Below are 11342 nucleotides of genomic sequence, written 5' to 3'. Positions count from 1 at the left end.
ATTCAGCTTCCATTGAGGAATGGCGGAAGCTTTCATACGGGAAAACAGGGTGCAACTTTTACCACGAAAGCTCACACAAGCTTCTCAGTTTCCTCACGCTTTCCAAAGCTTTCCAGTAAAAGCGTGGCAGATCTTCGAAACTTTATCACAGCTGATAGTACCGGAATGTTATCAAGCAACCTTCGCAAACGCAAACAAAACGTAATGCCAGGCCCGGGTTTGTGCATCGACCACTGATAATGGTTAGTTCATCGGTGTGGATACATTTATTTTGCTTTATTCGTTCGTCGCACACACACACACACCGCCAATCTCAGACGCCCGTCGTCGAGCTGATAAAGGTGCGAATTGCCACGTTGCCCAGGTTCGTGTAGATCGCGGCGAGTGGGCCACCGCATTTGGTGGATCCCCACGACACGATACCGATCTGGCGTCCGCCGGAAACGAGCGGACCGCCACTGTCACCGTTGCACGAATCCTTGCCCAACTCTCCGGCACAGATCATTCTGTGGAGGAAATAGCAAAAAAAAAAAAAACACGGGGGATGAAAAACAATATCGCCAGGTCATTCGATAAGACCGATTCGGTTCGGTCGTATACGCACTGTGGTGACACCAGTACGCCGCTCCATTGATTCATACAGTCCGCCTTATCTACGATGGGGATTTCCACTCCGGCCAGTGTCATCGACTGTTTCGATTCCTCGCTCTAGAATGTGTGGTGAGCAGTGGTATTCACGTGGGGTTAGTTTCGAACATTGTTCGCTTCCCGGTCAGCTCATGCCCCTTACCTGGCGTCCCCATCCAGTAACGATAGCCCGAACACCAGCCATCGGTTCGTAGCCCAACGGCACCAGCCCAATGTATCCCATATTCGGGCCATTGAAGTACGAGTCCACACGAATCACCGCCACATCATTATCCATCGAGCTGGGATTGTACATCGGGTGGATGATGATACGGGATGCGTTGTAGATGCGACCACCGACCGACTGGTTGCTGGTTCCAGCGCGCAGTGTGACCTTACAAGCGAAACAGTCTCCAATTATTCACCAAGCCATCACAGTAGCCATCACGAGCCGTCTTACCGTTTTCGGGTCCGGATCGGGGAACAGACAATGGGCAGCGGTAAGGGCCCAAACGCTCGATATGATCGAGGCCCCGCAGATGTGGTAGTCGTAGTTGCGCAGAGACAGCTGGTAGGTGTGCGTCTGGATGCTTACCGGTTCACCACCGACAATCTTCTTCAGCGAGCCAACATTTCCAATCGGCTGACGATCGTCGATCTCCTGGGCACCGTCCGGCAGCATGCGTCGCTCGAATCGCGCGCTTTCTACATCGCTCGCACTGACCACGGCAACTGCCACCGCACAAATTACTACGACAAGTTTCATTACTGCACCACTGAACCCGACCGCTTGCTATAAGCCTTACCGGTACCATCAGCCAGTTATTTATAGGTCATGCATGCCGGATGAACGAGATGCATTTTTTTCGCACGATGCGAACCATGCTGTCTACTCAATCATTGTACACCGGCTGTCTAACAGCTACTCCTGCCAATTTCTTTTGCTGACACTATCATACTGCAATCAGGCGCCTGTCACTGAAACAAGTGCGCAACCGAATGCGAACTATACGCACATCGCAACATGCAACAACCGGTACATGATTCCGTTCCTTCCTGACTCAGCGTAAACACACTGGTCAGGGGTTTTGATAAAAAATATGCTCCGTGCGTTGTGTAGAACAGACGCAAACTGGAGACAAGGGAAACAAGAGATCAATGCAGTTACGTCCGTTGGAAGTGTATTTCTTTCATAACATTTTTCCCGTGCACTAAAACATTAGTAGTTTCAAGATTACGTCCGTGAGTCCGTGAGAAGTACATATCTCAGTCATTCTAAAGTAAAAGTTTTAAATTCGAAAAACAACTAAACTCTAATATTTTGTTATCAAATTTATATTTTATTCAAATCCTTTAACCAAACATCCAACGTTTAAGCTCCAGTAGTGTCTAAAATGAAGCTACGGATGGTGGGGAATGCAACCCGTGCGTAAACTCCTGGAGGCGATCCAACACAGGCCGGGTCTCCCCAGGAAACGATCCCGATTTGAGTTCCACCCACCACCAGTGGGCCACCGCTGTCGGCGTTACACGCGTCCCGTCCAGGTTCGCTGGCGCAAAGCATACTGAAGGAAGACGTGGATAAAACGTGAAAACATTAGACATCGCTCGCCCACCTACAACGATCGCAACACATACTCCGGTGTGACCCATCCTTCAGGCCATGCGGCAGCACAATCCGCATCGGAAACAACCGGAATATCAACACGTTGTAGAATGATCGGCAAAGTTCCGGCTCCCTGGAAAAAATACAATTTAAATGCATTTGCACCTTACTTAGAGACATTCAGCATCTTCCATCTTGATCCTCGATTCTTACGGATACACCCCATCCGCTGACAACAGCTCGAGATCCTGGCGCATGCGTCGTGCCGGACGGATCCAGTGCAACGGGTACAATGTTCACACCGCTCAAGTCAACCACGGTACGCAGCACACACACGTCGAACTCCACCGTCCAATCGTCGTAGTTGGGATGGTTGATGATTTCTTCCACGTCGAACATGATGCCGCCGGCCGTACGATCGGCAGTCCCGCCTAGAAGCTGCACCGAGCTCGGTAACGGCAGTGGGAATGTGCAGTGCGCAGCGGACAGTGCCCAGCGAGCTGCAATAACGGATGCGCCACAAAAATGATCGTCGAAACGGCGCAACGATAGCTGGTACGGATAGTCGGCAATGTTTGCATCGACTCCACCAACGACTCGGCCGAGGTTTGGTGGCCGCACGGGCAGACCCAAGCTATGGTATGCACCGGGCATATGGCGATGGGTGTATCTGACCCATTGCCCTCCCTCGAAACTCGCAAGAACTGATGCAAACAGTAAAATCAAACAGAATAGTTGCTTCATTCTTAATACCTTCAACCTTGATACCTTCGTTTCTGTAACATATGCCATCGCAAGAATTGCTTTTATACATGTTATCACACCTATCGGACATACACCGAGAGCTCCCCAATCTTTATCGCAGCTACCAAACAGCCGCCAAATGATGATAATGGCGGATTATCAAAGTATAGATCAAGTTCTGTTTCGAGCATATCAAATTACAACATCCACAGTGTTTTCCAAAGCAAATTTCCCATGTAAATTCCCGCCTCCTGACGACTATGAATAACGGTCACCAAAAAAAACCCAAGAAATTTTGAAAATAATGTGGTCGATGATATCATCTGTGACAGTGCTATTTGGGGTGCAAATACTCGGCTATTTCATCGATATAAGCAGTTAGAAGAGTACATCTAAGAACCCTGAATTTAAATCAAGTTTCTCTCCTAAACATACATAACAGACTCTGTCGGACAAATTCAGACAATAATATTGTTTATTTATTGTTTACATCATTTTAAAAGCTGAACCGGCATTCATGTGTTTGCCTCCTATACAATACTGAATATCTAGTAACTAGTTTATAACAGCTAAAGTCATGAATAGCAGACCGAGGTTGTAGTTCCATGCTTCAAGAGTCTTGATGTTGACGTGTCTTTCGTGTCTCTAGTCGTACAGCAAATTAGGTTCGTTAGACTCCAGTAACCTACCTGACATTAGAATAACATCGGAAGATCGAGCTCGAGCACAGGTTAAGAGGAAGCGTGATAGTCCCAAAGTGAGATGGAGTGATTGTGTTAATGTGTCCTCAAGAAGATCCGGGATAATGACTGAGAATGGCTTAGAGAACTCTTGCAGCAGGAGGAGCCCGCAAAGTGGTTTCAGCGCCAGATAATTTATAAAGTAATCAGTGTCTCCAGTATGATGTGGCAAAGCAAGATCATCTTTATGTTACAATATATAGGACAGGAAAAAAAAGTCATCTGCCAATTCGCGACATTTTGCGCTGTAGGGACCTCAGGTTTATTAAGGCTCATTTACTGCTTTGCGCGAGATAACGGACTTATCCTTTGATTCCTTAACCTTAATTTCCATTGTTCCCATATCCCATCGTAGTCCATCCTTTGGTTTTTGTTGTCTTTGTGGATAATTGTTTTATGTAGTGCCACTTTAAGCCGATGAGTAGTAGTAGTAGTAGTAGTTTTCTTTATTGAATAGAGATATCAGTATACATTGAAATTAGTTGATAAGTTTACAATGGGTTCGCCAACGCTTTCCTCATTATATTGGAATTTTGTATTCTACTAAGCTTTGCTGAACAGATTTTATGTTTTCCTTTAGAGGAGACTGGAATTCGGGTGGGAAAATATTGCAAAAACCCACCTCAGGACAAGAAAAAAAAATTCTATATATTATTATTTTTAGAAAGACAAACGCTTACAAAGAAAGAAGAGAAATAAAAAAGATTGAAACCTAGACCTAATCTTAATAATCTATACAGTGATAAAGGTGGGCTTTGGGATATGATAGAAGTTTGTGGGTAGGGTGGGAGAATGTTGGAGAATTAGTAATATCAGAAGAACATATGGGTTGAGGATGTCAAAAATGTGGTTTTTGGGTTGTTATTGGTTTTTGAAATGTATTTGGAGTTCAATTTCAATATAAATGTTTCTAGGACTTCAATATTACAAATTTTATGTATCAGAGTAGTTCTACTCCAGGGTGGGTGGTTTAAAAAAGCTTTTAAGAATTTATTTTGGATTCTTTGCACTTTTATTTTGTGAGATTTAGCACACGAGCTCCAAACTGGTGATCCATAGGTTATTACGGGTCGGATTAGGGAAGTATATAAAAGAAGTTTATTTTTTAGGTTTAATTTTGAATTTCTATTTAAAAAACAGTAGAGGCTTCGGTATAGTTTTTCACATCTTATTATAAGGTTTTCAATATGTGGCTTGAAGGTGAGTCTTTTGTCTATGGTCATACCTAAGTACTTGACTTCGGTGCGCCAGGGTATGTTTATTCCATTTAATTGAAGATTTTTATTGGGTAATTTGCGATTACTAGTACAACGAGTGAAAAATATTGCTTCAGACTTGTTTGGGTTGATTTTTAATTTCCATTTGTTGCAATATTTCTGGTAGATAAGTAAGGAATTATTTAATGAGTTAACTATTGTTTTCGATATTTTGCTACAAGTGCCGATTGCTAAGTCATCTGCATACTGATATTGTGTACATTTTGTCATTTTGGGTATGTCAGATGTGAAAATGTTGAATAGTAAGGGAGAAAGTACACTGCCCTGTGGTACACCAGCCATAGGTGTGTAATTATTGGATATGGAGTTAGTGATGTGTACGGCATTAGTTCTATTTGTTAGGAAACTTTTAATTAAATGGACTATATAGTTTGGATATCCGTGTTTAATTAATTTGTAGGTTAAAGCGTCGTGCCAAATGGTGTCAAAGGCTTTTTCCATGTCTAGTAGTATTAACCCAGTTGATTTTTTGGAATCTCGATTGTGTGTTATATCGTTTTTGAGTCGGTGTAGTTGGTGTGTTGTGGAGAGACCGGGTTGGAAACCAAACTGTGAATTTGGAATGATTTTATGCATTTCTGAGTGTGTTCTTAGTCTCAACGCAATTATTTTTTCAAATATTTTGCTGAGGCAATTTAGCAGGCTAATAGGTCTATAGTTGCAAGCTTGACTCAAATCTTTACCAGATTTTGGAATGGGTACAACCTTAGCGTGTTTCCAGTTTTTTGGAAAATATCCTAGTTTCAAACATGCGTTGAAAATTATGGAGATGTAGTCAATAACGGTTCGTGGAAGCTGCTTTATGGTTCTGTAATTTATATTATCTGGTCCTGAAGAGGATTTGTTTTTAGTTGACTTTATAATTTTAATTATGTCTTTAGGTTTAATTAAATCGGTGGGAATTATTCTCGGAGTGGGGTTAGATTGGAAAAACTTTAAAACAGTTGAGTTTATTTTATTTTCTATAGGACTTGTACTATTTGATGTGGTGTTGTGCGCTTCTTGAAAATGTGTTTTAATTGCTTCGCTTTTTTCTTTAGGGGTCAAAAGCGTGTTGTTATTATGTTTCAGAACTGGAATACTTTTGGGTTGTTTTTTTATTATTTTCACGAACTTCCATAACTTACTGTTGTTGTTGTGTTGAGGGTTAATAGATTCAAGATTTTTAGACCATGCGGAATTTCTCAGTAAACACATTCTGGCTTCAATTTCTCGCTTCAGGGAATAGTAGGTGTTTTTATAATTGTTATTTAGTCTGTGTCTTTGCCATTTTTTCCTGTATATATTTCTTTGTTTAATTAAGGAAATAATTGATTGCGGTATGAAAATATTATAATCACCCGGAGTGGAACGAGGAACGGCTATATCATGAGCTTGTGTTAAATTAGCTGTTAGTGTGTTTATCATGGTATCAATTGTAGATGGATGTGTGATCAGATTAAAGTCAATTCCATTGTGATTTATACTGTTTTTAAGTTGAGATCTGAACAGAGGCCAGTTTGCATTTTTGTAGTCAAAGATTTGTTTTTTCGGAATTTTAGTCAAGTGCGTGTCGTTGATGGTAAACAAGACTGGTAGATGATCTGAGGTTAGATCGGTCTTAGTCTTTGGTTGGGAGAAGTCTTGGTTATTTGTAAGGATCAGATCTAATGTGGAGGGATTATTGTTGGGATTAGATGGAATATAGGTTGGTGAATCAGGATGGTTTATAGAAAATTGACCTATTTGCAATAGATCAAATAGGATTTTTCCTGCTTGGTTATTAGAAGCGCAATTCCACAGTCTATGACGAGCATTAAAGTCTCCACATATGAAGAATTTGTGCTTAAGGTTGGTTAAGGTTTTTATATCGGCTCTGAATTTAGACATATTTTTATTTGCACCTGGATGATAAGCTGCCACAAATGAAATTGGGGACCGACTGGTGTGAATTTTGATTCCAATAGCCTCTACGGTTTTGAGGTTAAATGATGGTAGTAATGAATGTTTGAGATTTTTTTTAATTAGTATTAAAATACCACCTTTCGGACCAGATGTTCTGTCAAGACGGTATGAGAAATAGTTTGCAATATTGAAGCTTTGATCACTTTTGAGGAAAGTTTCTGTCACTGCGGCAACGTCAATAGAATGAAGGTTTAGAAATCTGGCTAATTCTATTTTTTTATTGGTAATGCTATTTGCATTCCAGTAGGCGACTTTGATATTATTTAATTGCACCATTTACGTGTAGCAATATTTTTGAACAATTGTAAAGACTACCTTGATTTGGTCCTCTTTACTTTTACATCCACGAAGACTGTGGAATGTGTCAGATATGATTTGCACTAGTTCTTCCGTATTAAAAAGTTCATTAGTATTAGTAACGTCTGCAAATGATCGGTTTGACTGACCGTTCACTCGGGATGGAATAGTGGGCGCATTTGGGAAGGAGTTTTGGTAACGGGGGGGAAGTGGAGGGAAATCACTGCTAGATAAATGTACCTGGCTTTGCTGTGCTGAGAACATTTGTCCGTTTTGACTTTTTGGTTTTGTCTTCACTAATCGTTTAGGACAACCGCTATAGTTGGCCGTATGATTTCCGTCACAGTTTGCACATTTCAATTTGTGCGTCGGGATCTTTTCCTCACCTGCCGATGCAGTTAATGGGCACGCTGAAGACTTGTGCCCCAAGGAACATTTTATACAAACTGGTGCTCTAAAACAATTTTCTGCACCGTGTCCAAACCGTTGGCAATTTTTGCATTGCATTGGGCCAGGCTGCCCGGAGAAATAGCGCCATGTGACCATTTGATGGTTAAGGTCTTTGATTGATTTTAGTACATTTATGTCGATTGTACCTTTGGTGAAGTGTAGTAGGTACACCGCCTGCTGATCAAACCGTTTCTGTTTGATAGGCAATTTTTTTATTGCCACTGGATTGATTTTCTCCTGTTGTAGAAGTTCCTGTAGTTCAGCCGTGGGCATATCGGTTAATCCATTTAAAACGATTTTGGTCGTTTTGTCCTCGTGCAATTGGTAGGAGTGGAACTCTGTGTTCGTAGATTTCAGCTGCTGACAAACAGCCTTAAAATCTGCTGTGGTTGTAGTGCGGACTACAATGCCTTTGAACGTAGCTGCTGTCGTGTAACGCATGACTCCAGATGCCATAACCTTTTTGTGGATGTCCAGAACGTTAGAACTGGCGACCGTTATTGGTGGTGGTGCGTGCTCCGGCTTAACATTGCCGGACGGTTTGGGAGCTGTATGCGTGATATCGATCTCGTTGTCCGCTATCGATAGCAAAGGTGCGAATGGGTTAGCTGCACACGCTTGCACTAGGTTAGGCACAATTCTGCGTTTTGGTTTGCTTCCCGTTGCCATGGGGAACGGCCGCTTCGTGGTCTTTTTGGAGCGTTGACCCATCTTGGGTACGCTCGATGTTGTATGTATTCACTATCTGTGTACGCACTTACTAAGCTTCGATTTTTACGTCTGTACTCTACGGAGGTCAGATAGTGACTGTTTAAGCCGATGAGGAAACAGTCGTCTTCTAGGACAACGCCAAACCCACTAAAACGGAGGAAGACTTATAGGTGTATACTTGTAGTCCGTCTAAACTAACAACAAACGACAAACAACATCGAAATACGCCAACAACCAATACAACCGAGCATTCCCGGGATAAGGTCATTGGCAAATTGCAATTTTAATAAATCGTAGATCAGTGATAGAAACAATTTCCGTTCGATACGTACGTAACATTGATTATCTTGGTAAACGCAACACATGAGTTGCAGTAGACACACCTTGACCGATAAGGGTTGTTGAGCCACGAAACACAGAACGAATCGATTATTTAGGTACACGTTAATTTAGGTCATAAGCGTCGGTGCGTAAAGCAACGCACGATGAAGCAACTTAGACCGACCCAAGGACGTCACGAGGAAGGATGTTTTTGTGCAACTAAAAAATTTGCTAACGCTTCTTTGAAGTCTTCAAATAGTAACGGCACGGTACCCTTTGGTCAAGGTCAACGTTTAAGAGATTAACAAGGTAACAAAAGCCGTGCTACCTTGAACAATATTAAGCGGAGTTGTAGCGTCTGATAAGATGAAGCTCGTAAAGCAACTCATAAAACAATCAATTGTGTCACTGTGCTTAAACTCAATGTCATTTAGCCGCTCTACGTCTTGCATAATCTTGTTGCGTTGCATGATGTTATAAGCCTTTTTGACGATAAGCATCCTTTTGTAGTTTACGGTGCGGTTAAAGAATAATGTTTGGTACTTTCTTTCTTCGTTTATTTTTCAATTTCAAATACTTCGTCATGTATAGTAAAAGCTCAAAACTGATTTATTTCCGTAGATCCGTGGTCTGATTTCTTTAAACACCGGTGACCTGGGCGATCCAGTTGCGGGTATTGGGGAAAGCAACGCGAGCGAATACACCCGGCCAGGTACCTTCGCACTGCGCATCACCCCACGAAACGATACCAATCTGGTGTCCACCAACGACCAGTGGGCCACCGCTGTCACCGTTGCACGCATCGCGTCCGGGTTCGCTGGCGCAGAGCATACTGTAAGTAGATTGAAAAAAAAACCCCAAAAGTTTTAGTAATTTGCACGCCCGATTCACAGATGGTGCTGAAAAGGCTTACTCAGGCGTAACGGTCAAAGGACTCCACGCCGATGCACAGGCTGCCTGATCAACCACGGGAATGTCAACACGACGCAGCATGGTCGGGAGCACGCGGTTATCCTGCAGAATATAGAAGGAACACATTAAACTGCGCTCTTCCACCCACAGCAGTTCTACTGTCACATACATCGAGACCCCATCCGCTGAGAACGGCACGGGAACCAGGGGCATGGGCTGCACCAGCAGGATCCAAAGCGATCACAGCGATATGCTCGCCAACCAGATCCGTAGCAGTACGCAGAACACACACATCGTTGTACAGGTTCCAGTCATCGTAGTCCGGGTGGTTAAGGATCTCCTCCACTTGGAACACAACTCCTCCCGTTACGCGGTTGGAGCTGCCGCCCTGCAGAGTGATAACACCCGGTGCAGGCACTGGGAACGTGCAGTGAGCAGCGGACAGTGCCCACCGGGCCGCAATCACGGACGCACCACAGCTATGCTGGGCACGACGCAGCGACAGCTGGTACGGATAGTTGGCGATGTCGGCTTCCACTCCACCGACGATTCTGCCCTGGTACGGGGGAAGCTGCTTCACTCCCTTGGTGTAGTACGCTCCCGGCATACGACGGTTGTACTGCAACCAAACTTCCTCATCGGTCAATGCCGCTACGGCGGCCACGCACAATGCCAGCACTACGAACGCCTTCATGTTTGTCTTCCGAAACGAACTACTGCCTATGGGACGCCCGTTATTTTACTTTTATACCCAAAAAATCGCACCCAATCAGCTGGACGACGATAATAAATTCAACCGGCATTTGCTACTCCACTCACTATCAGTCGCTGGTGCCATTATCAAGCAACCCATTACGCGCGATTAGCAGTTATCGGATGTGATTAGCAAAAACAACGTATCATGTTAACCAACGTATTTGCCATTGATCAGGGATCGGTTTCAAAACTCAAACCCAACATAAAAGCTCCAACCCTACTCCCTACTCCTTCTCTTTCTCCTTCTGCGGTTACGGAAAGTCAGAATTCCGATTAAATTTAAGCAACGTAATCAAATATTATGAATGGATCATTTAGCTCCATTGGTGAGCAAATAGCCGCTAACGTAACAATATTTATAGTACCCGGTCAGGGTTTATCAATCTAAGACGCGACACAATTCGTTCAATAACGAAAGCATTTTATTTTTATGTTTCAATCATGCAATCATGTACTTATGCAATGAGTTTGACATGCCTGGTTTCGTTTTTTCCTGAGATAGTAGCTCTTATGAGGCGACCTTGTGGAGTATTTCTTAACGTCAGCTTCCGCCCGGCATCAGAACCGAATATTTCTAAAAAAAAAAGTATGCAACAAAGTAAGCATTAAAGCTTTTTATCACTAGTCATATCCAGTACGGGAAGGAACTATTCGAAACTATATTGTGAAATTTCTGGAATAACTTGAATTTCTGAAGTGCTTCTATATCAAAATATACAACATCTGGCTATTTTAGAAAATGATTGAATCTAGTGTTGTGCCTAATAAATTTTTCTCCGAAATCTTCAAAAAATTCTAATTGGCTAGAAGATCACAAAGATGGTGAAGTTGGAACTATTTCTGGAATGTTTTCAAGTTGAAGATGAATAACTGAAGGTTGGCGTAGATTTTTTCTGAGCTTTCGCAAGGTGAAAATCACTACACTTGCGAGAAAGTCCTGACCATTCCAGCAGAAAA

At 42.8% G+C, this 11342-nt stretch overlaps 3 protein-coding genes across 3 annotated transcripts; all 3 read right to left on the bottom strand.

The window, feature by feature from the left end:
* Positions 1–313: 313 nt before the first annotated feature.
* On the bottom strand, positions 314–1393 carry LOC128297085 (trypsin-7-like). Its single transcript, XM_053032649.1, has 4 exons — positions 1088–1393; positions 791–1021; positions 605–708; positions 314–506 (listed from the first exon to the last, which is right to left on the bottom strand). The coding sequence occupies exons 1-4, from the start codon at positions 1391–1393 to the stop codon at positions 314–316; spliced, it is 834 nt and encodes a 277-aa protein (XP_052888609.1).
* A 606-nt stretch (positions 1394–1999) lies between these two features.
* LOC128299174 (trypsin 3A1-like) lies at positions 2000–2980 on the bottom strand. Its single transcript, XM_053035047.1, has 3 exons — positions 2447–2980; positions 2266–2366; positions 2000–2192 (listed from the first exon to the last, which is right to left on the bottom strand). Exons 1-3 carry the CDS (start codon positions 2975–2977, stop codon positions 2000–2002), a joined length of 825 nt encoding a protein of 274 aa, XP_052891007.1. The 5' UTR covers positions 2978–2980.
* A 6376-nt stretch (positions 2981–9356) lies between these two features.
* Positions 9357–10323, bottom strand: LOC128310195 (trypsin 3A1-like). The gene is made up of 3 exons (XM_053046776.1): positions 9799–10323; positions 9631–9731; positions 9357–9549 (listed from the first exon to the last, which is right to left on the bottom strand). The coding sequence occupies exons 1-3, from the start codon at positions 10321–10323 to the stop codon at positions 9357–9359; spliced, it is 819 nt and encodes a 272-aa protein (XP_052902736.1).
* Between the last annotated feature and the right edge of the window lie 1019 nt (positions 10324–11342).

Source organism: Anopheles moucheti, chromosome 2 (genome assembly GCF_943734755.1).
Source record: "Anopheles moucheti chromosome 2, idAnoMoucSN_F20_07, whole genome shotgun sequence".
In the NCBI taxonomy this organism is placed as follows: Eukaryota; Metazoa; Arthropoda; class Insecta; order Diptera; family Culicidae; genus Anopheles; species Anopheles moucheti.
Note: the sequence above shows the minus strand (reverse complement) of the source record. Positions and strands in the feature narration are given on the sequence as shown.